The 27,945-nt window shown below is 43.7% G+C and overlaps 1 protein-coding gene across 1 annotated transcript; it reads left to right on the top strand.

The window, feature by feature from the left end:
- The first annotated feature begins 2,045 nt into the window (after nucleotides 1–2,045).
- Nucleotides 2,046–20,555, top strand: LOC146200460 (luciferin 4-monooxygenase-like). Its single transcript, XM_084595524.1, has 5 exons — nucleotides 2,046–2,298; nucleotides 6,933–7,033; nucleotides 8,422–8,563; nucleotides 13,990–14,259; nucleotides 19,995–20,555. Exons 1-5 carry the CDS (start codon nucleotides 2,157–2,159, stop codon nucleotides 20,144–20,146), a joined length of 807 nt encoding a protein of 268 aa, XP_084451650.1. The 5' UTR covers nucleotides 2,046–2,156; the 3' UTR covers nucleotides 20,147–20,555.
- Nucleotides 20,556–27,945: the final 7,390 nt, after the last annotated feature.

The following is a 27,945-nucleotide window of genomic DNA, read 5'->3' as shown; positions in this document are numbered from 1 at the left end:
ATCGGCATATAGAGCATGTCGTGAGCCGTTGATTTTATCTAGACTCCTCGGGAGTTCCATCATAGCGATATAAAACAAGAGGGGCGATATAGCAGAGTCTTGCGGGCTGCCTTTGTCCGCTACCAGGAATTTGTCCGTCTTGAGGTTCCCCAGGCTTATTGTGGCCGTGCGATTCGTGAGGAATGTATGAACATAGTTATGTGCTCATTCTGCGGCTAAGGACCATGTCTCCTTCACTGCGCATGAAGTGTGGGATATAGGTCTCAGGTTCCCAAGTCCTGGTGGTTTGTGGAGCTTGAAAATCATGCTCACCTCAGCGTTTTTCCACGCTTCTGGTATGTCCCCCGTCTCCCAGCTCTTTATTTGCTCAAGAAGGTACTTCGCTGCTTCTTGGCTAAAGTTGCGTAAGGTTTTGTGGGTTATTTGGTCCTTGCCATTGATGCTATTACTGGCTAGCTTCGCCACGGGCGCCAGTAGTTCCGTCATCATAAAAGGCCGATCTAGGTCCTCATTTCGGCTCCCTTGGTACTTCGGGTGTATGTTGTGCTGTGGTCGTAACGAACAGCCGTTGGTGAATTTCTTCTTAATCTCGGAATTTCTTGCTCCATTGCATCGTAGGAATGTACTATTTTAGTCAAGTTTTTCTGAGATGTAGATTGAGACTGTGTTGTGTCGATGAGATATTTCAGAATGTTCCAAGTATTACGCGTACTCAGAGTTATTTGTAGTGGGCAAAACTGGTTCCAGTTTTGTCTTCCGAGATGTTCGGCATACTTTGCAGCCTGTTAGGTGAGTGTGGCAATCCGCCTTTATAGGGTTCCGTTTCTTTTCTGCTTTCTCCATCTTCTAAAGAGTCCTCGATAGGCTTCCCAAAGTAGATGAGAATCCACAGTCGGTGTTTCTGTCGTGGGTTGTATATCTTTCGTGTGAAGTTAGCCTTTTTGCGGGCCTTCTTTTGCTTACCGAGAATTTGTTCAAGGTGAGCCTGGGTAATGTAGTTTTTGTTGAACATGTATGCGGAAGGAGGGTTACGTTGATTTTCTGCATTTCATGACTTAACAATTAGTTCATGTGCTGCATGACCTGCTGCGTCACCTGCTGCGTTATTTGTTGTCCCAGAGGTGTGAGGGCTTTCTGGTTCCCTTCGTTAATAACTTCCTTGATGCGTTCTTCTGTCAGCGCTGGTGGGTGGGTAGCTGTGCTTTTGCTCTGGAGCCATTTATAATGACCTCTTGTTCTTCGCATTACTGAACAAGCTTATCGATGAGTGCCTGCTGTTGGTGTAAGTTTGCTTGTATCTCGTCGGAAATCTTGGTCTCTTCACGGTCGGACTGCCCACCAGTTGCAGTGTCTTCGTAGCTGACGTGCGTTTGGGTCTGGGAGCGTGAGCAGGAGTCAGACCGGCTGTCTTTCCGTGACCTTGAGGTGCTTCTTGATCTTGCGGTGGAAGGTTTGCTTGCCGTCGTAGGGTTAGCGTTGCTCGTTGTTGCGAGAAAAAAACATTTTCTTCGCAAATATCTTGAACATTGGGAATGCGCTGAAATCAAGACTATGATGTTAATTTAGCCCCAAGCTGACCCACAACTTCAAGCCATAAGCACGCTTCGCTGATTGCTGTTTACGCCTGTGCGTTTTATTGCTTGACTCTTCAGCTTCCCAAAGACTTCAGTTATATGTGTGGCCTGTCGACAATCAATGCCTGCTCTCACACTATGATGGCGATAAATGGCACATGCGGATACTTAAAGGCTATAGAAATGGTCACCTAAAAGATAATTTACGTAAGACGTGGAACTAAAAAAAATGTAGCGTTATAAACATTGCATTGAAAGTAGTATTTTTTAATATTAGATTTAATTGTTTGGATGATCGTACTCTTAAACGTGCGCGTTTCGCGCTCACGTTTTGGTTGAAGCATGCAAGATGCGTTGGAAAGGGTTATAATGTGGCCATTGTTTTTTGTAAATCACACACAAAGATTGATCATAAGATCCTTTGAGTTTAAACTTTATTGCAGAACAGATTGCCTGACCTACAAGCAGGCATACGCCTCAGGAGGGCAGAAATACATTTCTTGAACAATTTTGTAAACACATATATTCCTTCTATATTTGTTTTCCATACAGGCCACGACCATACTATTGTACCCAACATTCATGGTGAAATTAAACCAGTCCCAGCTTCTCAGCCAGTTCGACACGAGCAGTCTTACGAAGCTTATGGTTGCCGGCGGTACAATAAGCAGTCATGTGTTGCAAAGCGTGGCGAAAAAACTCCGACTTAAAGGGATAATACAAGGTTCGTTCAAAGTAAGACTATGTAATGTGGTTGCTTTTCACAAGCAGTTATACAATGTGTGTGAGTAATACAGACTGTGTATATGCTGCATGTATTCACCGATTCACTTACAAGTGAATTAACTGTGACGCCTACGTAACAGTCGAGAATTGTGATACACTGTACGGTCGCGCGGATTTTAACCTCAGTGTATTGGTTGGTAATATGTATTTCTATTTCAAAGTACTGCACCGTAGTTATCAAGTACAAACAACATCACGGGTAAGGAGTATCTATATCCCGAAATCTGTATTTTGTCTGGTAGTTTAAGTGCGTGGTTTTTAGTCATCTCAAAACTTAAATGCGGTTGGACGTATCTTTCAGGTAATTGGTATCATATGTTACTTAAGACCGCCTACGGAAGCCTACAGAATTGCCCAGGGCACTGCTGCGGTTTTACGTTTCGGACGGATGGAAAACTAAGCGTCTGCTCTCATCCGTGTCAGAACAGGTCGCATTTATTAGACATATGAAACTTTTACTGCCGAAATGTATGAATCAAACGATAATTAAACATTGTAATTGATTATGCGTTGGTTACACTGCAGCGCTGAGGCCGATAGCAATACCGAAAGGGATAGCAAGCCCGAAAAAATCCTAGGGTGACACTAGCTATAGTAGCTATGGGCACTAGTGCAAATGAAGAAAAGGCTTATGCGCCCCCCCCCCCCCCCTAAATCAGACTGTGCAATAAGGCTTAGCTGAGGCTGCATTTGAGGCTTATATTGTTAATCTTTGCGTGCACTGAGAAATTCAAATTTCGCACTACCTGCTGTACCAAAGCTCACGTCAAAATCTAGCTTTACACAATTTAATAAGCAACACGATCATTAAATACTACCAATGAAAAACAACACGTTAATAAGGCTTTAATAAACATTTAATACACATGTAATAAATATGTGCTCTATATATTATCCATATAGAAACGCATCTGTTTAAATTTCCGAGAGCACTGTGCAATCTATACTGGAGCAATGCGAAAGACTGAGCGTTGCTTCTGCCGACAGTGCATGATGTTTGCTGTCATTATCATTATCAACCAAATGCGTCCTCATTATTATCGGTACTCTCATCGTCAAGGTAGGCAAGGAGAATTATGAAGCACGTTTCACGATCCCGGTGCCGTTGCTTCAAGCGCTCGGCAGGGGATCAGATGGATAGAGGTTCGATTTCCGGTGGAGATAGCATTCATTTTTAACTATTGTCCTCACGGTAGACAATGAGAATTACGATGTACGTTTCCCGATCCGGGCCGGGTGTGGCGTCTGTTTGTACCTTGAATCCTCAACCTTTCAATCTGTAAAAGAACAGAGACCATCTATCATCTTTTTATAGACGGCTGGCATCCTGATTTTCACTAGCATGTATTAAAAAGACTCTCAAAGAAAGAGCAACCCATTAATCCTCACGGCTTCCGGTTTCTACCCGTAGAAAGTGAAGAATTCTCGTACGACATGATTACGGTGCTGGGCCTCAATGGCAGTTGAAAAAAGCGGATGGCAATTAGGCATGATAAAAAAATGTGTGGTCTGTTAGGGACAACTTAATTGCAAGTGTAATATTTCTCAGATATGTTCTCTGTAGTCGGCCTGAACAACCTCAGTGGATGAACGTGGTCAGTGGATTGATCAACGTGAAAAAAATTTAATATATCGTTTTAGCCAAAGGTAGGCTAGCGCGGTTTATGCCTGTATGTACTTTGTTGACCGGCAATAAAGAAAAATAAATCCAGGGAATGGCATAGTTGGTTTAAATTCTCTGCTGGAGATCTGAGGAATGGAGGTTCAATTTTCGATAAAGACAGCATTTTTCTTTTTCTGATGACGTTAGTTTCGGTTTCGGGTGATGACGTAATTGATTGAAAGCTATAGTATGACCGACCGAACGAACAAAGGCCGACAATACGAGCCATTAAAGGCTTTCGCCTTAAAATGTGCTCTCTAGCCTGTATTGTGTGCCCCTGTGAGAATAAAAGCACCCAAGGGTGCCCCATTTATGTCTTTGGGTCCCTGATTCATGTCCTTGTCCACTGATGGAAATACCATCTGCAGTATTCAGACTGCATATTTATTCTGCTCGTGCAGTCCCGCTTTCGAACATACAGCCCACATATAGGTCTACTGTGCCTTCTACAATAAATTCCTCGTTTTGGCACATAGATACTTTCACAACTGAAGTACAGATAAATTAAATGAGCGTTACAGGGGAACGAAAGCCTCTTCACTGCAAACAAAACAATTCGACGATAATCTCACACCAGAAAGTTATAACTGACAGCACATCGGGCGCTCCACCTGGTCACATCATCTACTTTTTGAGGAAATTCCCCGTGGCGCCAAAGCCGGAGCATACGACGCTCTCGAGGCATCGTCTGCGAACAGCCTGGAGCATATCCGTGCCTCGCTAAATGCTCAGTTTGTCTACGTACCCCGCAACTGTACATCAGACGCGATAAAGCAAAAATGCTCCAGCGGTATGTTTGGCAAGGCACTAACTGCACCAACTCTGGAACTTTCCTTGACTTTGTCAGGACTCCTCCATTATGCGAGATACATCGCGTACACCTAAAAAATTATTTGTTGAGAGCCCCTCATTTAAAGCTCGTTTCTTCTGATCGGCCCAGCCTTGTAGGATAGGTCCACCCATTACCGCCCTAAGTGATGTCCTCATGAGAATGTGGTGTTGTGTCTGGCAAGATAGCAAAACAGGAGGTAACGGAGGCGTGGTGGCATCATGGGCAGGCAGTTTCAGCAAACACCGGAGTATCAGTGGTGGCAAAGCTTGCAGAGTTTTCAGCTTGATCGTGTTGATTACCCTTCTTAGCAAACAAAATTAAAATACTAGAAGTAAAAGAAACATGAGTATGTAGCAGTTACGGTACTCATAACGACAGTATATAGACAGTAGTTTATCGAAATTAGACATTACCCCGTTAATGTAAACCTAAATAAACACACCCATAGAAACAAATAATGCAAAATAGAGAAAGCAGCTTCTAAGTCTGAAATAGAAAATCCTTTTTGCCAAATATGAGAAAATTGTGTTCGAAAACGTGACCTCGCTCTATGCCCAATTCATCTAGACTTCGGAATCTTCAAAGGACGGTAGCGATTTCTCAAGTCATAAGAAATAGGACGTCAATCGCTTCAAAATATCACACTCATAAACGTGTTATCGTTTGTTCTCATCCTATAACTAAAATAGCGCTCGCGGATAGTATGCGTACAAGCTTACACTTCACTTAATCAGGCAGGCATTTTTATCAGCTACTCGATAATAGACTGCATTCATCCCATCCCTCAGAGGAATAGAAAAACGCACACAGTATAGCCCAGTCTTGCCTAGTGCGTTTCATATTAATAAAATTTTTTGTTAAGAACCTTGAAAGATAAACCAGTGTGGTCGCTTCAGGTGCATTTTACAGAAAGTAGGACATTGTTTGCGCGATAGAGTGTGAAAACAATGCAATTATTGTAAATTAATATAATCAGAACAGTTCCGACAACACCCGACGACAACTCCAGAACCGAGAATGTGACGCGGCGAAGGCTCTTCCACCAAACTAGCTTCATATGCTTCCATTAATACCCATTTTTTAAAGCACCAGCCTCGCACCGAACAAGTTTCATTCCGAAGGGCGATCGCGTCGTTGAGGCCCAGTGGTTAGGGTGTTCGGCTACTAAGCCGCAGTCTCCAGGTTCAAACCTGCACACAGAGGTCGTGCTCCGATAAGGCGGAAATAAAAGGCGCCCGTGCGCTGTGCAATGTCAGCACACGTTAAAGATTCCCAGGCGTTCGGAATTGTTTCGCAGGTCCCATTACGCAGCATCTCTTTCTCTCTATCTTCTTTCACGCCCCCTTCCTCTTTCAGAAACCTGCCTTAGTGGAGCAGTGATCAGGGGCTGGACTGTTGTAGGTAGGATGCGGAATTAAATCCTAGCTGCGGCCGGCGCTTTTCAGAGAAGGCGAAAAGCAATGCACCTGTATTCTGTACACTCTCAGCGCACGTTAAAGAACCTAAGGTGGTCTAAATTTCCGGAGCCTTCCACAACGGCACTCCATAGCCTAAGTCACTTTGGGACGATAAACTCCCTAAACCAATCCAAACCAAATTTACTGAATAAGTACTGAATAACCAAAGCAAACACCTTGCCTGTAGAAGATGAGAAATATAAGAGCACTCCCGTTATGAGCTGTGCTCAATTTGACGATGACGAGGAGCCTTCATCTTGTAGCAGTGCTCGCTCTGGACGATGATAGTGGAGGAAAAAGAAAGGACAAGGATGGTGTGGGAGGAACGCTCGGGATCCGGAGTTGGTACACGGAGGTAGAAAATAAAACATTGCTTCAGTCCACACTTTACTAGTGCAGGTCCTATTTCCTGACGGAGCTCTACAATCTTAAAAAAAGGCTCGAACAACAGATGGCCAATAGCATGTGGCTAAAGACAGATCACACAAATCTGGTGTCATTTTTATGATGAAACCTAAATAGCGAATTTGTGTGTCGGCTGTTTTCAAAATAAAGTGTAGAGGAGCACTGCAATTTCTTGAATTCCTCTTCCGTACATTTAAATGTTTTGGTCCTTGCAGTTTTCGGAATGACAAAAGTGACCGGTGGCGTGACACTCTCCGTTCCTCGACATGACGACTTCAGGAGTGTTGGACATCCAGGGGCCTTCGTTGAAATAAAGGTGCGAAGTTCTTACAATCAAACTAATGCAGCTAATGGTTTCTGCTCCTATACAATTACATGCTCTGGGTGCCCGCATTTCATTACTGCTTCGCACAAAAATGTTAGGAACCCACACAGAGGATACAGTATTGGGGATAGAGTATTGCCGCGAGCCATTCAAATATTCATTTGTTTTTTTTTTTCGACAGTCGCCGGCATATGGCCTTATCACTGTGAGTGTAGTGCATGGATCGATTCTGTACTGTTTGTTCATGCTCGTTGTCGCGAGATGGAGCTTTATAATTTTCTTTGTAGCTCAAAATGGGCGAACATGTATCTTGAAGGATTCCAGTCGCGTGCATTCGTTTCTACAATGTTCCAGGTTATTCTAGTCACCGTTTTCGACTTTAGATGTTTCTTTGTCGCCTTTAAGATTAGCGTTGACGGGTGCTACGGGAATTCGTATATTGACTATAGAGAAAGAATTGCATCGACGCCTGCCATGCAAGCATGCTGCTATCGCCACCGCCAACTGCTTAGTTCTCTTGCGGGCGCAAGTAGGCGCAATAAAAGGTTCATTTGAGCGCAACTCCATTCTCCTCATTCGTCGCCTACGACATTGCTACCACTACGTAACGGAAGTCTCCATTAGGAGGTAAATTTAACACTGTAATTAAAAATTTTGGACGACAGCGATGCCAGTAGAGAACTTTCGATGACGAGCAAAAGGGCATCGACACCGTGTAAAAGCGGTAATATTCAGCAATACAATCCTGATGACGCATTTGGCAATTTGAACATGCTCAGCTAAGACCAGCAGAGCCAAAGAAAGCAAGAAGTCAGCTGGAATATTTTGAAGAGTACGGTAAAACATCAACTTAAGTAAAGTTAAAGTTGTATCAAGATATCGTAGAAGGGACACCAATTTTCTTTCTCGCGAGAAATTTTAGGCTTTTTCAACTTTGCTTTCTAAACGAGTATTATTCTTCTATGGCCTAGTTGGTTCGTAGTCAAAAACTGGCGCTCAAAGCGGCTCATAATTCAGAGCAAATGTCGCACACTCCTTGGGAGTGACATTTTAAGATGCACGCGTACCGCAGTAAAGTCAATCCCTTTATTCAGCATATTGACACAACCACTTTGAGAAAAATCAGCCAAGTGTATTTGTTTTGTTTAATCGCAACTATGGCTTATGGATCTCGCTTGAACTGGTGTGCAGCGGCTTGCATTCAGAGAGGCGAAATTTTAAATCAACTTAAGCTATGCTTTGTAAGTCGGCGTTAGGAAGACTTGCCGGTTGAAATCGTCCAGAGCCGTGCTTCATGTAACCTTTCATATACCGTATGCAGCGTGGAGGCTTTGAATTACAGACATACACACACGTGACACGCTTTGTCTTTTCTACAGGTGGTGGACAGCCACACCAGGGAAGCATTGGAACCATTTCAGCAGGGAGAAATATGCGTCAGAAGCCCATCTAATTTCGTTGGATACCTGAGACGGCCAAAGGAAACAGCTGATATGTACGAAGATGGCTTCATACGAACTGGTGCGTCGACTTCTCTCAGTTTTTGCTTTGCTGGCGCCAGCACCATTAATTGATGTCACCTAGTCTGTGTTGGCTTGTCTGAATCCGCTGTCTGAAGCAGGAACGCTGTGTACATTCCTGCTCAACCGTTTGAATTAGTCTGTGACATCAAACAACCCGCCGTCTACATAGCGCCCATGACATGTCCCTTTCAACCTATCAGGCCACCTGCAAACTTTGCTGCGATGTTCCATATTTGTTTAAAACACTGATGCCGTCACAATGTTTGTGACCTGATCGAATTCTGATTGGTCGTTCAGTTCAGTTCAGTTCAGTCGTTCAGTCGTGTCCGACTCTTTGTGACCCTATGGATTATATCACGCCATGCTTTCCGGTCTCTCACTATCTTCCTAGCATCACATCATTTCATCTGATTGGTCGACGAGATGTTAATTATGACAGTATCACGAGAGCAGCAGAGCCAAAGAAAGCAAGAAGTCAGCTGGAATATTAGTGCAAAATGTTTCGTAATGCATGACGGCATCCGTTTTTTTTTTTTTTGCGAAGTGTGCACTCTAGCACTATGGCGATAAAATACTACTGCGTCAGTAGCAGAATTAGGAATATATAGCTGTGGTCGTTTAGTACTTCCTCCACGAAGAATGACCGTCGATTCCCGTGTCAGAATACATCGTAATATCTACATCTCGCGTGTGTATGCGCCCCAAGGACAATGCTTTCATATAAGTTTGATTCATCAGTGACTAGTGATCTGCAGAGTAACCACTCTACGTGATACGAAAGGTGGTCAGAGATGTTTCTGATAGTAGGAATTCATAAGGAGAAGACTGGGCGAAGGAGTAAAACACTAATGTCCATCTTACTTCATTTCGTTGATGAATGGCGCAGAACTTGCCGGCTGATTCCAATCTGGCACATGTGAAAATGCAAGATATGTACAGCGGTGGGATTTAATCGCCTGTTCCACCATCTCTGCTGAATCTTCTCACTGCATAATAGAGCCGAGATATCCCAAAATCAAGAGGTATACCGCCTCGACCAAGCAGCACCAGATCGATATTCTAAGGTCTTCTCTTTTCCAGATAGGAAGTGGTGCAAATGCCTTACTGATCTTGTTGGCTCTACAGGTCAAGAAATTTTTAAACTCTTTCTATGGAACCGTGTTCATGCGCAGGAGGCAAATATGAAAGATTGAAAGGTATATATTATTTGAAAGCCAAACACAAACGACAGCCATTGTTAAAGATGGCTGGAGGGGGAAGAAAAACTTTACCTCCACCGTTAAGAGTATAACGTCATAAATGTTACGTCTCCCAACTGCAGCTCTCCTTGCGGGTCCTGTTTCGCAAATGCCCTTTTCTACTCCCTTTATCACGCATCCTTTGATTTGTGCTTTTACTATCGCATTCGTACTCGATAACCTACAGTCGTAAGCTGCACACTTATTTAAAGACCACCCGACAGGAATATCTATAGAGCCGCGCTTTAAAGAAGCCCAGTGGACGTACCAGTGTCGCTTGAGAATTGCGTGTATTACTCCTCCCACAAAGCAGGTATATTCTCAGTCTCATTCAGTCGGAAGTGGAAGCCATAGTAAGCAGCTGCTGCCATGCTATGCGCCGTGGTGGCGTCACACAACGCGAAGACCGGCTTGCGAATTGCCATGTTACCTGAGACCTGCCACCTGTCTCAGCCATGCCCATGTTTAGGCGTTTACAATGTGTCCACTATCAGACCCAACACCGGATTGTTTTAATAACGGAGCCCTGGAAGCTATCGTATTAAACGACCCTAGGTTTATATTCTGGGTAAAGGTTCGTTAAGAGGTTTATTACGAACGACCAGGTGAGTAAGTACATCGTTTAGTCAGTACACCTTTTAGCGTGCTACCGCTAGAGCGGAATCAGGCTTAGGATTGGAAGCACGTCTTTAATTAAATCTAGAAAGCGAATTTTTCCCCGATTTCAACGAACGGAACCCAGTGGCTGAGATCTTCAAGTTACGCGCGTATTAGAAATCCAGGTACAGCAGAAGATTAACAGGTATCATTTTTCCACGTAAAAACGGGCATTTAGGTTGAAATTTAAAGTTTATTTTCAAATTTGAATTCAAAAAGCTACATACAGGAATATACAGCGAGAGGTCCCATGGTATGAGACTGCAGGTTACACCTCCCGTGGTAATAGATTTCAAAAGGCAATTTAAAGATTAATATTGTAATGAAAATTGTGTTATCATGCAACAAAGAAAAACAAATAACGAAATACATAGTAAAAAGTATGTTGCCGACAAATTTAGATAAAAAATAGAGGTAAAAAAGACAGAAAAGATAAATAACATAGAAACCACAAATTAAGAAGAATAATTTCAATTTGAACTTGAACAAAGAAAGTGTATTAGTTTGCTTAATGTCAAAATTCAAAGAATTCTAAATGATATGGACGAAACTTGAAGGCATTGTTTTCCATAGATAGTATTAACCTTAGGTGGTAGAAAATTATAACGTAGAGCGAACCATGTAACGCCGTTGTTTTTGATCGTGTCGGGAGGAAAAATTCAAAGCAGGAGCTGATGGTAAGAAATCTTAAAGAATAAAATTCTGATTTTATAAAGAGCCGAGAGGGGTAGAAAATTTAATCCATGAACAAAATGTGCGACGGTGACATTAGAGGGGAGGAGGTTATGATGCGTATGGCTTGCTTTTGCAATTTAGATAATGGCTAAGAATGAACATGATAGGTGTTGCGCCAGGATTAAATGCCGTAGTTTAAGTGGCTGTGGTCGAATGCGTAGCAAAGTGATAGTAACGTGTGGACTTGGTTATAGGATCAGGCTTCGATTAGTGCGCGTAACCGATAAGAAACTTATTTGCAAGTTTCCACTATATGATAACGGAATTTTAGGTGAGGGTCAATAACAACACCTTGAAACAAAATTCGGTGTTGCGGCGCGATGGCAGTGGAATTGAAGTATAGTAGTGGTGAGACGGGCAGTATCTTCTGAGGGGGTGGAAAACCTGCAGTCTAGTCTTAGTAACATTCACAGCCAGGCGGTTAATATGGCCCCAATGATCAAGACAATTAATGTCATTTTGAAGGTCAGATATGAGCTGGTAAATGTCATGGTGCCAACATATCATGGTAGAGTCACCTGCGTATAATACATTATAACAATGCTTAAAACAGGATGGCAAATCGTTAATATAGAGCAGAAACAATACAGGGCCTACAATAGAACCCTGCGGAACCCCTTTGTTTGTGCAAAAAGTGTTCTTTATATTCTAAAATAAAATGTTGGAGTCTATCGAAAGCACCGCGCAGAGAGAGCAAAAGGGCTCCCTACTTTGTCCTCGAATTCTTGAGTGCGGGCGTATCAGCTATCTCACAGCGCTGTATAAGAGCGTTCGTTTTCTGATTTTAATTATTGTATAAAATTTAGTTTGAAAACTCCGCAAGCTCTGTATGCCCACTGGCTCAAAAGACCTTTTCAGGCATATCGGAGTAACCGGGGTTTGGTTTGTCTCTATTTCTTTTACGGTTGAGAGAGCTTGAAAGGCCTATATGAGTCCCTACGTAATAATATAACATACCACGAGTTTCCGCGAATACTTTCAAAATTTGGAAAAAATATAGAGTGCGAAATATAAGAGAAAAACAACTACCAAAACAATATCTCAGCCGCGGTATACGTGACTTACTCGAACAGTTTACCATATTGGGTATGGAACTAAATAAAACATAGCACTTACCTATTTATTCACGCGATTGAGCGGCTATTGCTAACAACCAATTCAAATAATGTTCAAGTAGATGCATTACAGTTTTTATTTCAAACAAACACCCTTTTTCTAAAGCCTGGCTGCTTGAGGAAATCTGACGCTTTTTCCTCCGATAGACGAAACTGTGGCATAAGATGCATAGTAAGTTCTGTGAAAATGGATCGTCCGGTTTTGATATTTTGAAGTTGCCTTGACACCGAATTTGAAATGTCCGCTGTAATATGACATGCCATGCACTTTCGCTTCAATTTTAACCATGAAATTTTTAACGGCTTGTCGATTTCCTTGCACTAAGCGGTAAACGAAAATTGTTCTTTGAGTGCCACAAAAGGGCGGAACATTTAAGCCGTAGAGTGTATTCACTGCAACATATTAGCGTTGGACATTCCCTGATTGGACATAAGGTTTTTGCAAAAAAAAAAGAATTTTGTCTTGCTATACTAATTTAGAAAATTGGTTTTGAGTTAGAAATTGAGATGACAGTGTCCTGTAACGGCTTCGAAATGCGCATTGCAACTAAGCCCCCATCTAAGCTACTGAAATTTACTTAGTGTGTTCTTGTTTTTTAGCCACCTAATAAGAAAGCTTGTTCAAAAATTTGCATCGCCCTGGCTATGAGTGCTCACACTTTTTTACTCAGGTTTTTCTAACCGCATGATGCGGTTAGAAAAACGTTCTGTATTTCAAACTCTCTATATTTAGCAATGCTTGAATCTGTTCGCTGAAACACCTATTGTGTACTGGGATAGTCACAAGCGACATCAATTTTTCTGCTCAGTGCCCACATCAGACCTCACGAGCGAGCACTTCCAGAACATGTCAGTCTACTTATTGCCACTACGCGAAAGTTATGGATCATAGATGCACTAGCGCGAATATATACTGTGAGAGGTCCTCGATAAATAAAACTATAAAATAAAACCAAATAAAACCTTGATAAGTCAATAAATAAAACCATAAGCAGTAGCTGGTCTATGGTGACGTATGTAATGTGATCGAAAATTACAGCAGAAAATACTTTCTGATGTCTACGCGAAATGTATTATCTGAATAATTGAGCCCAATGCTCTCGTGCGTGCTATTCTCGTTGCCTAAATGTCAGCTACAGTCATAACTGTTCTATCGATGAGAAAGGTAATTTTCTGTTGAACATACATCGGCCCTCGTAAGTAGAACGATTCAATTCTACCGGAAGTAAAATAACAAAAAGGGCACCATTCTATTAAACTTAGAGAGCTGGAACTCCTTAATATGCAAAGTCCTTTAGAGTGCGTTGCACCCAGATGTGAACGCAGGAGCCCAAAGTATAGATAGCAGCGATACTTAGTTGGTGCGATGTGCGAGAAGACAAATGTCTTGGTATGGACTGAAATCTTGAATAGTTCGCTCCTTGGCGCTTAGCCGAAATCCTATTTAAACCCTACAATTTGTATTAGTGCGATACCATTTAAAATCGACTCAGTTTCAGGAACGATGGGAAGACACCTGGTCCTTGAAATCTACAAAGCGTAATACGAGTTATGCCGAAATCATAAATAAGTAAGGCTTATGATTAGTCCGCCATACCCTATCGACATATCATTGATACCAGTGGACAATACCGCCGTAAAAGACGAAAGCGAGTAATTTTACAATTTTTGCCACCTAGGTGACATGGGCTACTACTCTCCCGATGGTCGTATCTTCGTGTGCGGCCGATTGAAAGAGCTAATCAAGTGCATGGACCAGCAGGTAGCGCCCGCTGAACTGGAAGAGCTGCTGGTCCCCGACCACGAAGTGCGCCATGCGGTCGTCGTCGGAGTGCCGCACCCACATTTCGGAGAAGCCGCCAGGGCGTTCATTGTACCCCGGCGTCGCCTTCAACCAGGAAGCCTCGAAGAGCAGAAAGAGGTCAGCAGGCTGCAAGACCTCGTGGCTGGTGAGGACGCTCAACCGTACCAGATCACACAGTTTTTTTTATTTTTTTATTTATTGAACCTTACAGGCCCTGATGGGCATTGTGTAAGGGAGGTTACAATAAGAAAAGACTAACTAATTATGGGCGAAACAAACAAGCAATACATGATGGAAAATCATAATACACATCCTAGAAATTGCGGTATAAAAGCATGGTTACACAGAACAAAAATACATGAAATGCATACAGAATATAACAACAAAGCTACAGATATTACGGGGGGGTTAACTAACAATACAAGTCGAGCACGTGTTTGCGGAATGCAACAAGATCAGTTAATGAAACAACTGATTCGGGGAGATCGTTCCAGAGTGATATGGCGCGAGGTAATGCTGATGAATTGAAGGATTTTGTGTGTCCAAAGATGCGCGAGAAACTGACATGATTGTGTAAGCGCCTAGATGTACGTAGTGGAGTGTTAAGTGGAAGTGGCGAAGGCCTATCGCTGTAAACATACCTGTGCAATAGGCACAGAAGTGCAACTGAGCGCCGGCTAACTAAGGGTGGAAGAAGAGGTTCTTTTTTCATTTCAGATACACTGTATTGGCGACTGTAATTGTTGGAAATAAACCTGGCAGCTCTGTTTTGTATTGACTCCAGCTTAATCTGTAGGTAATTCTGGTATGGTGACCATATTGCAGATGCGAATTCCAGTTGAGGTCGTGCATATGTTATGTACGCAAGTTTACGGACATGAGCAGGTGCTTTCTTAAGTTTTCGGCGGAGGTAGCCAAGTGAACGGGATGCTTTAGCACAGACGGAAGTAATGTGTTCGGACCAGGAAAGGTTTGATGTTAATTGAATACCTAGGTACTTGTAGGACGAAATATTAGCCACGGGTACTTTATTTATGAGGTAGGGGAAATTTGAGTTAGTTCGCTTACGGCTGAGAGTCATTACTTTACATTTGGTGGGATTAAGCATCATTAGCCAGTTTTCACACCACTTGTGAACACAATTGAGGTCCTGCTGAAGAGCGAGGTGATCATCGGTAGATTGTATTTTACGGTAAATTATGCAGTCATCAGCAAACAAGCGCACACAGGAAGAAGTATTAGTTGGTAGATCATTTATATATATAAGAAACAACAACGGTCCGAGAACACTGCTCTGTGGAGCACCTGAGGTGACATAAGCTGTTGGTGAGGAGTAATCAATCACTAATGTAAACTGCTCGCGAAGGGTAAGGAAATTTCGAATCCATGATAAGGTTAGAGAATCAAGGCGAATGGCTGAGAGTTTGGATATTAGGCGGCAATGGGCTACACGATCGAAGGCTTTTGAAAAGTCAAGGAAGATGCAGTCAATCTGTTCGTTATCATCCATATTGTAATTCAGATCAGTTGTTAGTTCGAGTAGCTGTGTATCGCAGGAGTAACCTTTCCTGAAGCCATGCTGGTTAGGAAGAAAAAAACGGTTAAAGTCAAGATGACGACGGACATTAGATGAGATAACATGCTCGAGTAATTTACAACATATGCATGTGAGCGAGATTGGCCTGTAGCTATCAGGAGAGCTTCTATCACCGCTTTTAAAAACAGGAATTACTTTAGCCATTTTCCAATCTGCAGGCAATTGACTAGTCTCTAGCAATTGTTGAAAGATACGTGAAAGTATTTCACTTGATGTAGGCTTTGTATTCTTCAGTATTTTGGAGTTGATGTTATCAACTCCACAAGAGATAGAAGGGTTTAGGCTATCTATCAAAAGTGATATGCCCTCAGTAGTTATAGTAATCGATTCCATGAAAGTCCAGTCATATTCGGGAACAAACGGTACACTGGAATAGTCTTCCTTTGTGAAGACAGATGAAAAGAATTCGTTGAATTTTGATGGGCAGTCTTCATCGGGAACAGGTAAATGTGTTTCGTCTTGTAATGAAATGTGATAGTGATCTTTCTGCGGTGCAACCACCTGCCAAAACTTCTTGGGCGTTGATTTTAGTAAAGCGGGAAGGTCGTGGCAAAAGTACTTATTTTTAGAATCTCTTATGGCGGCACAATATGTTTTCACACACTCTTTATACTTGTTCCAATCGGACTGATCACCAGTCAACAAGGCTTTCTTGTATAGACGTTTCTTTCTGTTCCTTAATTTTCTGAGGGATTTATTAAACCAAGGATTAGACCTGTCGTTGCTCACTCGAACTGATGGGACATAAAGGTTGACCAACTGACAGATCTTATCTCTAAAGAGTACCCAGTTTTGTTCTACTGATCTGGAATTAAATGGTGGTAGGAATGTGTGGTGATAAAATGCATCAAAATGTGCATTCATTTGTGAATAGTCGGCCTTATTGTAGTCTCTTATGATCTTGATTTCGCGACCGGAGTGCTTATGAGGGAATAGGATTGGCAACTGCATTAGTTTGTGATCACTGAATTCATCGAAATACATAATGTCGCCTACAGTGTCAGGAGCGCTACTGAAAATAAGATCCAGTGTATTGGAGCCACGTGTGGGACTGATTACGTTTTGAGACAGATTGAAATCCAAAGTCATGTTTAGAAAGTCACGGGATGTAGTGCTAGCGGCGGATAATGAAGACCAATCGATATCTGGAAAATTGAAAGCACCGAACAGGTAGATGTGCTCGCAAGGGTATTGCAAAACAGCAACTTCGATGCTGTTGCGGAGATTGTCGACAAAGCAGTGATTAGAGTCGGGTGGTCGATAACAGGCACCTATCAGCATCTTTGTTTGGAACGACGTACAGGCTGTCCAGACAATTTCAAGTGGAGAAGATGTGTCAATAGCAAATGATTTGAGTGTTTGTTTGATGGCTATCAAAACACCTCCACCCTTTCTTTCTGAATGGTCATGTCGATAAAGAGAATAAGTATTTCTACCAGGCAGTACTTCACTGTTAACTATATCAGGGTGCAGCCAGGTTTCAGTTAATATAAGAATATCAGTATTATTGTCATCAATGAAAGAGCATAATTTGTCACGTTTCGGAAGCAAGCTGCGAATATTGGCATAAGTTACTGATAAATGTAGTGTGAAAGCGCTCAAGGCAGAAATCGCTCGTGTAGCGGGGCCAGATTTCCTTGCTAGCTAGCTGTAAAGAACGACAGAGCCTTTTTCTTTGTTGTAAATGTATGTCTTGCCGCCCATGCGCATTTTATCCACAGATAACCTGAACTTCTTATCCTCAGCCTTAGCATATTCTATTAGTCTTTTACGTGCGAGTCGTGTGGCAGGCGAAAAGTCCTCGCTGATAGAATAGCCTGAATCTTTTAGTTTGTGGGCAGCAGATAAGATTGTCTGTTTATCCTTAAAATGAGCCATCTTAGCAATTATTGGTCGATGCTTGTCAGCAGAAAACTTTTCTATACGATGCGAGCGTTCGATTTGAGATCCGGTAATTGTTGTATTGAGGACCTTTACTTCTGACCTTTACTTCTGGACAGCTAGCTCAAACACGAATAGAAATGAACATTGCCTTCAAAAGATCTGAAATAACGGTCTTGCGTGATAGCCAAATTAATAAAAAGACGTCTTCAGTGGTCTAATATACCAAAATATCTTGTTTTGATAAGCTTATAGTGTTGCGCTATTCTTCTCATTTTGGTTTTCATCAAAATTACGACTTTCAGACTGGAATTAAGGATAGAACTATGGTCTAGCTATTGTTCCCTTTCGACTTGCGATATCAAAGCAGCGAAAGCCCGTAATACCCTATCTGGTGGCTATATCATGCACACAGCAGGATGCTGCATGAAATCGTCATTCCAGGGTGCACAATACATTTTGTTATATGGAACAGTGCAGCACGTGCTATGTTCGCAGGCCTTCTCAATGTTTTCCTGCTGTATTACTCTGGTTTTGCTCCGTGTGCAGTTTCTTACTAGGACTCTATTCCAAGCACATATTTGGTATAAACATCTGCTTTTAAAGAATTTGAAGAATCAAAGCCTAGCGTCCTTTGTCTGGCTCAGTGTTATTCCGTCTGCGAAAGCGATGGCATAGTTTTCAAATAAACGGTGTATACTAATGTTTTTACTTAGTGCACTGTTTTTTCTACGCACTGCCGGGAATAGTTTTCTTCAAAACATCAGCCCACCTTTTTTTCACTCAGGCTGTTTTAGGAAAGGAGTAAAACTTACCACATAATCCAGCCATTTCAGGCCTGTGCCGAACTGTCGTGCGAATATCCCTGGAACCATCTCAAACAAAGTAACTTAGAAATTCTAAAACAGCGCATAAACCACGTACGGGAAAATTAAACGGAAGACGAGACCCCAAAACTGATGCCCAAATTTAAGATAAAAGAGAAAACCCAAATATGGCAAGCTTACCGCCACAAGGGCCTTTTTTTTGCAATTGTGTATGCGCAACTTCATTACGAAACATGCGCCTACGTAGCCAGAACGGAGAAAAAAAGCTTTGGGAGGAGCCTTTGATAACCATTGCGGATAAGAAGTTCAGCTTCTAGTTAGAATCTGGGCGATCTTCTTATTCTCCTTCTTGTTTGCTGTGGCCGTGGTTCACTGCCTGGGTGTTTCCACTTCTTACCGCCGACGCTTTGTATATGTTTGCTGAAAGGCCGGAGGCCTGCTTTCATTTTACAAACAAGCACACGAAATCGACGCCGTGTTCGTTCTCAGGAGATTGGTCCATATGCGAACTCCGTTGACGACGTGAAGCTCTCACTGCGGCGCCCTATCAGAACTCCAAGTCTTATTGGTTCACTTCATGTACAGTAACCAGCATCGATGCTTGCTGCAAAGAAAACCACCATCTTTGTCAATACTGTGATTGTCACTTTTGAAGCGACGAAGCAAAGTAATTTTTCTGTGAAGGTGCGGTAGGACAAGTAGTTCGAATTTAACACTATAGTCAATGCGACGAGTTAGCAGCTCACGTTACGTTTACACCTAGTTTTCTTCAGGGGACAACCGCTCAATTTCTGTATCACGCGATAAAAAGCACCGGATTTGATCAAGGTGCGGGGCGTTAAGAAATTAGACTTTATTAGTTTCAGAAAATTATATTGCACTTTGTTTTCAACGGCCTAAACTCCCAGCATCGAACAGAGACAATTAAAATGTTATTAGAGAGTTTTATTTGCTTCGTTTTGCATAGAACGGCGTTGCAGAAAACTCTCTTTGGTTGGGAGGTTTTTCCTGCAAAATGTTTTTTTTTGTAATATTAAACGGCAAATATTTTCCGAATTTTGAAAGTGTTCTTTCGCACACCCTGTAGATATCATTTGCTTGTGTTCTCGTCTCCTCTCGTATTCTCTTTAATAGCAGCACTACATTAAAAGCTCTCAGTCTTTAATCAATGCTGCCTGTTATTCCACCTTCTCTCTGCATACCGTAATGAATTTACTTAAAAAACGAATATAAGCTTAACAAATATATGTTTAAAATATATATTTGCTCTTAGTTTATTAGCGTATTACAGATGTCATTAGTGACTAGTGATACAACTTCTTTGCCAACATATGCGTTCACAAATAGGCAACCACAAAGGCATTGGCAACAAACGGGCGATGTACAAAAGCTACTTTATAACTTCATCTCGCATTAAAGTAATATATTCACGTATTTTGCCGTATTCACGTATTTTTGTTTGGAACGCTGCCCATGGGTTGCAGCTCACATTTACCGAGTTAAAATGCGTGCTTTATTTAAGATGCTCTCATATGCCATCAAGTGTGCCTGAAATCAATACCTGTTTCTTTGCAGCCCATTTGGCTTACCACAAACACCTACACGGCGGCGTGGAGTTCCTAGACAGCATCCCTCACTCTGCAAACGGCAAAGACTTGCGCAATGATCTAAAGCAGGCCTACATTCGCCAGCACATGACTGCCACCGACCAGTGCAACGGAACCTAAATGAATTGTTTTTACGCCTGCATCGCAGCGCTCAGTGAAATCTTTGACGTCTGCCACAAGCTACACGCGATAGATATGTACTCACGGTGCTAAGGAGAACCTGTTCGTAATGTTATTACAAAGCTTTTAAGCGGTGGCTAAATCATTTCAGACACGCAATACACTTTCCGCGACAGCATTTTTAGTTACAAGCACAACAGAACGTTAGTTTTTTAATTTTTGTACATCTTTAGGAATGACATTGTAAGCACTGCAACTTGTATTCTGCGTGTATCACGTGCAACTAGTCTTCTCCGAAAATATGGACGAACTTTTTTTGTTTCTGAACCTGCCCCAGATACGTCACGTTGCTACACGCCCAGGATTACTAGTGGCAAACTAAATGTTTGAGCGAACCCATTTGTTTTCTGTTACTGTGAAAACCTGTGTTTGTAAGAGCAAGATGCATTCCACGAATCACTTTATGCAGATGGTAGGAAGTGTAAGCAGTCAGTATCGATATACCCCAGCCTCTCACTGAGCTCTATCCTTTTTTTCAAGAAGGCATCTGCAGAAAAACTGCTCGGATTTCATTCACGAACCCGCCTAAGCGCCAACGTTCCAGACAGTGAGGGGAAAAAGACAGTTTTGCCACAGCAGGGTGTCGATTCTAGAACAGCAGCCACTCCCGCCAGGATTGCAAGTGTGGGCTCGACAGTATAATCAGCCTGCTGAAAGGTGAATACCTAGGATTGTGGTTCAAGCGAACGGCCGACATTTGTTCACTGTGACTGGAGGAAGCAGCGGTATGTGGATCAAGGGCGACCGCAGTCCAGATGAAAATGGAGGTGCCATTTCCACCCGGAAAAGCAGTTTTCTAGCTGGAAACGTATAATTTCTAGCTGCTAAATTACAGCTCATATTTCTCTAAATGCAAATTGTATTTTCCAACTGGAAAAAAAAAACATTTCAACTTTAGAATGTCCTAGTTGTAATCTTTCCAGCTGGACGTTATCCCAGCTAGAAACGGCATTTTCCTGCCGCAACTATTTCTGCTGGAATTTATCCAGCGGGAAAATTGGAAATGCGACTAAGAAAGGTAATAACCGATCCACAAAGGAGACCTATGAGCAAAATATAAAGAAACTCTGAATGGTTTCTTTCATAACTCCGTATTATACAGGACGCAAAAATACGATATGTAGATTCACTGCCGTCAACTTGAAAGAAGTGGGACAACCCTGCAGGGCACAAAAGACTAAGAAGGCAGACAAAATGGGTACATGAAAGCGATAACTTTATTTGTGCACTTGTAAGTTAAGGAATACTAATCAAGCTTTACAAGCAGTATGAAAAATTCTAGATATAATCATATATCAATGTAATAGCGATGCTCGTTTGACTCTGAAATGGGACAAAAGAGTTTATACATGCAATAAAAGTGCATTCTGAACATATCAATCACACAAAGGAACGCGAACGGGTTAGGAAACAAAAAGCCATGCTACAGAAAGGCTGCGCATTTGAACCTAGTGTAAGGAAGAAGATGATACAGCGCCGAAGCTAACGACGATGAAGACGCCGATCAGCTGGCGCGCGCAGAGAGAGCTCGGACCGTCTTGTTCGGACGATATTGTGCTTCGCTCTACGATCGTCTTGTGTCACCGGTCGCCGTCCCCGGTCCTTCGAATAACCCCCAATAAACCCCTCTTCAATATATTGTAAGGAAGAAGATGATACAGCGCCGAAGCTAACGACGATGAAGACGCCGAATAGCTGGCGCGCGCACGGAGAGCTCGGACTGTCTTGTTCGAACGAGATTGTGCTTCGCTCAACGATCGTCTTGTGTCACCGGTCGCCGTCTCCAGTCCTTCGAATAACCCCCAATAAACCCCTCTTCAATATATTGTAAGGAAGAAGATGATACAGCCCCGAAGCTAACGACGATGAAGACGCCGAATAGCTGGCGCGCGCACGGAGAGCTCGGACTGTCTTGTTCGAACGAGATTGTGCTTCGCTCAACGATCGTCTTGTGTCACCGGTCGCCGTCTCCAGTCCTTCGAATAACCCCCAATAAACCCCTCTTCAATATATTGTAAGGAAGAAGATGATACAGCGCCGAAGCTAAAGACGATGAAGACGCCGAATAGCTTGCGCGCGCACGGAGAGCTCGGACTGTCTTTTTCGAACGAGATTGTGCTTCGCTCAACGATCGTCTTGTGTCACCGGTCGCCGTCTCCAGTCCTTCGAATAACCCCCAATAAACCCCTCTTCAATATATTGTAAGGAAGAAGATGATACAGCGCCGAAGCTAACGACGATGAAGACACCGAATAGCTGGCGCGCGCAAGGAGAGCTCGGACTGTCTTGTTCGAACGAGATTGTGCTTCGCTCAACGATCGTCTTGTGTCACCGGTCGCCGTCTCCAGTCCTTCGAATAACCCCCAATAAACCCCTCTTCAATTTATTGTAAGGAAGAAGATGATACAGCGCCGAAGCTAACGACGATGAAGACGCCGAATAGCTGGCGCGCGCACGGAGAGCTCGGACTGTCTTGTTCGAACGAGATTGTGCTTCGCTCAACGATCGTCTTGTGTCACCGGTCGCCGTCTCCAGTCCTTCGAATAACCCCCAATAAACCCCTCTTCAATATATGGTAAGGAAGAAGAATGATACAGCGCCGAAGCTAACGACGATGAAGACGCCGAATAGCTGGCGCGCACGGAGAGCTCGGACTGTCTTGTTCGAACGAGATTGTGCTTCGCTCAACGATCGCCTTGTGTCACCGGTCGCCGTCTCCAGTCCTTCGAATAACCCCCAATAAACCCCTCTTCAATATATTGTAAGGAAGAAGATGATACAGCGCCGAAGCTAACGACGATGAAGACGCCGAATAGCTGGCGCGCGCACGGAGAGCTCGGACTGTCTTGTTCGAACGAGATTGTGCTTCGCTCAACGATCGTCTTGTGTCACCGGTCGCCGTCTCCAGTCCTTCGAATAACCCCCAATAAACCCCTCTTCAATATATGGTAAGGAAGAAGATGATACAGCGCCGAAGCTAACGACGATGAAGACGCCGAATAGCTGGCGCGCGCGCGGAGAGCTCGGACTGTCTTGTTCGAACGAGATTGTGCTTCGCTCAACGATGGCCTTGTGTCACCGGTCGCCGTCTCCAGTCCTTCGAATAACCCCCAATAAACCCCTTTTCAATATATTGTAAGGAAGAAGATGATACAGCGCCGAAGCTAACGACGATGAAGACGCCGAATAGCTGGCGCTCGCACGGAGAGCTCGGACTGTCTTGTTCGAACGAGATTGTGCTTCGCTCAACGATCGTCTTGTGTCACCGGTCGCCGTCTCCAGTCCTTCGAATAACCCCCAATAAACCCCTCTTCACTAGTAAGGTTGTTCAAATTGCCAAGCAGCAGGAACAAACATGAATGATATTCGCCAAGTCCGGTTGTCATAGGCTTTATTTTTAAATTAACCAACCATATTAATAAACTTTCAATCTCAGTATAATTCAAATCCTAGGGCCTCTACTCTGGATTAATCCTGTCATGGTGGTGCAAGGGTTAGGGCACTCGAGTACTTTTCCCAAGCATCTGGCACTAAACCTCGGCCGTGGCAGCCGCTTTTTGATGGAGCCAAAAAACTGCATATCTGCGTGCTGTCTGATATCAGCGCACATTAAAGAACCTCAAGTAGCTGAAATTGAAGTGAGTGGCTGAGCCCTCCACTATTGCATCTGTGATAGCCTGAGTAACTTTGGAAAGTTAAACCCTATAAACTAAGCCACCAACCAATATGTTTTGAATTAACACCTTGCAAGAGTATGACATGATTAGCAGCTTACCGCTATTAATCAAAATGAAATTGCATCCTATGGTACTAACATACGGGGATGAAACATGAAGGTTAACGAAAAGTGTTTTACTTAAGCTGAGGACAACTCAAAAGGCAATGGAACGAAAAATGGTAGGTGCAACATTAAGAAATAGGAAGCGTGAAGAGTGGGTTAGAGAAATAACTCGCGTTACTTACATGTCAGTCGAAATTAAGCTGAGTAAATGGACATGGGCCAGACATCTTGTTCGAAGAATGGGTAACCAATGGTCTCTAACAGGAACCAAATGGATTCCATGGGAAGGTAAGCGTAGCGGGGGGCGGCAGAAAATTAGGTGGGTGGATGAGATTAAGAAATTCGCAGTGTCAAGTGGATGCAGCTAGCACAGGACCGGGTTAATTGCAGGAAAATAGGAGAGGCCGTCGCCCTCCAGTGGGCATAGTCCGGCTGATATAAAACGTAATGCACACCTGCCATTCCTTGTTGTAGATTTACCTGAACCATTTACAAATGTAGATAAAGAAGAAATACAGCAATCTACATGTTTGCTTCAGAAATACTCCTCGTCGTCAATAGAACTATAAATACAACGACGTCCATTTTCATTTATTTTGAACAGCCTCACTTGGCCCAGCTTTCTTGCAGCCTTTATGCTGTTCCCCAAGCAGCGCGCAATGCGCCTTCCTGGGGCCCGTATGATCACGTTGGACCAGAACAACCACACTAACGCCCATGAGGGCCCCCTTAAGGGATTTAAGCTGCCCGTGCTTTTCCCATTTCGACATCATATGGGCGTGGCAACTGATAACTGAGTACATATTCCTATATCTGGCCCTCTTGAGGAACTTTAGGATGAATGCAAAGAGAATTTGGGCTTTATGTCTAATAAGCCTATGCTAACCTAAATGGGGCTGCCCATTCAAAAGCTCAATAGTTCCCGCATGGTGCGCGGCTGGGTTAAAAACGGGCATGCCCGCACGTTGCCTACGTGGGACCCTTGAGGAGTACTCGACCCAGACGGAACTATGGGCTCCATGCAGAAAACTCCTTGGCTTTCCCAAATAGGGCTGCCCACCAAAAAAAACTTCTGTGTGGCCTTTGGCGGGGCCCAAAAGTGCTCATACCCACTTCTGCCTGCATCGGTCTCTTTCGGGGCACATTAAGATATCCGATATAAATGTGGGCCTAAAGCAAACAGAAGATGGGATACCCCAAATCTTTCTGCGCACTCAAAATCAGAATAGGTCCAGCATGGTCGTGGCCGGGCTGAAAAGCGCGCATCCCTTCACGCTGCCAAGACGGGTCTTTTTAGGTTACTTGCGTACAATTGCAACTTCAATTCGTCTTCTATGCGGTAAAAATAAGATGAACCCAGCTGGGGCCGCACATGGAGGGCCGCAATGGGCCCCAAATTGCCCGTATGCCGACTTACAACTTCGAAACTTCCCCATCCTCCCATTAAGGGTGGTATTTTATTTATGTAATTCGCATTGTTACGTGGTGACAAGCAAAGAGATGGCACAACCTGGCGACAGGATGAACGATGATTTAATCTCTGGCCTAGTGCGAGGGCTCTTCTCGCGGCACTGCCGAGTTTCTTCGCAACGCTTCCCGGGGCCACCGAGCGATCGTTCTGATCGTTTCGTGAAGTCGGTGGTGACGTGATGGTGTAGATGTTCAAGATAAGATAGAAAAGAATAATGCGCTTGCCACCAGGATGACGCTGAACACGATGATGCTTGGGTGATCCACCTCCCCGAGAGTTGTTCAACCATCCGGTACCAGAGTCCATGGGACCGACGGCTCGAGGTGGTGACGAGCGGTTGGGCGGGGGTTGCGTGTACATGTCCGGTTCCTTTGGGTCCTTCAGGTTATTCCGGTCCTTCGTCTCGGATCTGGTTTGTCTGTCTGTTCTTCTTGTCCTCAGATCCGGGCTGGAGGCTGGGCAATGGTAGTCGGTCGGGTCTGGGCTGGAAGGGCTGGGGCGAAGCTGCTCGGCGATGTCCCTAGGCCGTCGGTCGATGTTCCCATGTTTACAGATGGCAACGATGTTCCAAGGCAACCAAAATATTACGTGGTCACAAGCAAAGAGACGGTACAACATGGGGACAGGTTGAAAGATGATTTATTGTCTGGCCTAGCGCGAGGGCTCCTCTCGCGCCACTGCCGATCTTCTTCGTCGCAACAATATTATACATGCCGCTAATTGCCTCTTCTGGAGATTTCACATAACCGTTCTACGGATATTCGAGCCATTGCTAAAGACTCTTTTCTACTCTGGCAACTATGTTAATTATGCAGTATTGGCAGAAAATATGTAGCAGTAAATGTTCCGATTTACGAGTATTTTCTGAAATGCCTCTGAACCTTCCCTGTGCCATTATTATGGACACACAGCAGAAAAAAATTATTTCCAGACCATAATTTAGGCGGCAATGTGGGCCAGCCCAGTTATTATAGTGAATGGAGAATCAGTTCAGTTCAGTCGTTCAGTCGTGTCCGACTCTTCGTGACCCTATGGACGAAATTGCGCCACGCTTTCCGGTCTTTCACTATCTTCCCAACATCACATACCTTCATCTACAGCGCCTTGAGGATGCCATCTAACCATTGTATTCGCTGCCTACTCCTTCTCCGGTGACCCTCAACCTTTCCCAACATCAAATATTTCTCCAGCGACTCCTCCCTTCTCATCGGATGACCAAAGTAGCTGAGCTTTAACTTTAGAATTTGACCCTCCAATGAGCAGTCAGGGTTTATGGTCGACAATATCGACTGATTTGATCTTCTGGCCGTCCAAGGAACTCTCAAGAGTCTCCGCCAGCACCACAATTCAAACGCATCAATTCTTCGACGATCAGTCTTCTTCACAATCCAACCCTCGCATCCATACATCACAACTGGAAAGACCATAGCACGAGTTATACGGATCTTGGTTGGCAGTGTAATGTCTCTGCTCTTTACTAGGCGGTCAAGGCTAGCCATGGCTCTCTTTCACAGAAGCAGGCGTCTCCTAATTTCATGACTGCAGTCTCCTTCCGAGGTAATCTTGGAGCCCAAGAAGGTAAAATCTGTCACAGCTTTCACTTCTTCTCCCTTGATGCTCCACGACTTGATAGGACAAGGCACCATGATCTTTGTCTTTTTAATGTTCAGTGCAAGCCCAAACTTCTCACTCTCATCTTGTACGCGCATCAGAAGTCTCTTGAGTTCTACTTCACTTTCTGCGATTAAAGGGGTATCATCCGCATAACTAAGGTTGTTGATACATTTCCCAGTAATTTTCACTCCAGCTGAAGACTCATCCAGACCGGGGTTCCTCATGATGCACTCAACATATAGGTTACATAGGCAGGGCGACAGTATGCAGCCTTGTCTCACTTCTTTCTGAATCGGAAAGCAATCAGTAAGACCATGCCCGGTTCTGACTGGCCTCTTGCTCTTCATACAGGTTCCTGAGGAGACAGATGAGGTGAATTGGAACTGCCATCTCTTGGAGTGCTTGCCACAATCTGCTGTGATCTACGCAGTCAAACTCCTTCGCATGATCAATATAGCAGAAGTAGACCGGTTTCCGGAACTCTCTTGCTTTTTCCATGATCCAGCGAAGGTTGGCAATCTGGTCTGTAGTACCTTTGCCCTTGCGAAACCCAGCTTGCACGTCCTGAAGCTCCCGATCCACATACTGCTGCTGCCTACCTTGGAGGATTTTCAACGTCACCTTGCTAGCATGCGAAATAAGCGCGATTGTGCGGTAGTTGGAACACATTTTTGTTAAGTAAAATATTGTTCACACTTGAACCTTAAAGAAACATGGTCAACCCCGAAGATACCAGATTGAACCCATGAGGGTAACACACGGGCCAGCCCCTTCGGGCTTGCCTTCGTAAAGCCCGCGCTGGTACAATTTGGGTATTAGAGGCATTAACCGACACGAAATTACAACATTGAATAATGAGGTGGCACCCGCCTG

This window comes from Amblyomma maculatum, chromosome 2, assembly GCF_055883805.1.
Source record: "Amblyomma maculatum isolate TAMU_Amacu chromosome 2, ASM5588380v1, whole genome shotgun sequence".
In the NCBI taxonomy this organism is placed as follows: domain Eukaryota; kingdom Metazoa; phylum Arthropoda; class Arachnida; order Ixodida; family Ixodidae; genus Amblyomma; species Amblyomma maculatum.
This window is presented reverse-complemented; position numbering and strand designations above follow the sequence as displayed.

What these genes read in the sequence shown, in the direction of transcription:
- LOC146200460 (XM_084595524.1), top strand. Translation starts at nt 2,157, where the DNA reads ATGGTGAAATTAAACCAGTCCCAGCTTCTCAGCCAGTTCGACACGAGC. An exon ending in GGGCCTTCGTTGAAATAAAG is followed by an intron (nt 7,034 to 8,421) that starts GTGCGAAGTTCT and finishes TCTTTTCTACAG; the next exon opens with GTGGTGGACAGCCACACCAG. An exon ending in GCTGCAAGACCTCGTGGCTG is followed by an intron (nt 14,260 to 19,994) that starts GTGAGGACGCTC and finishes GTTTCTTTGCAG; the next exon opens with CCCATTTGGCTTACCACAAA.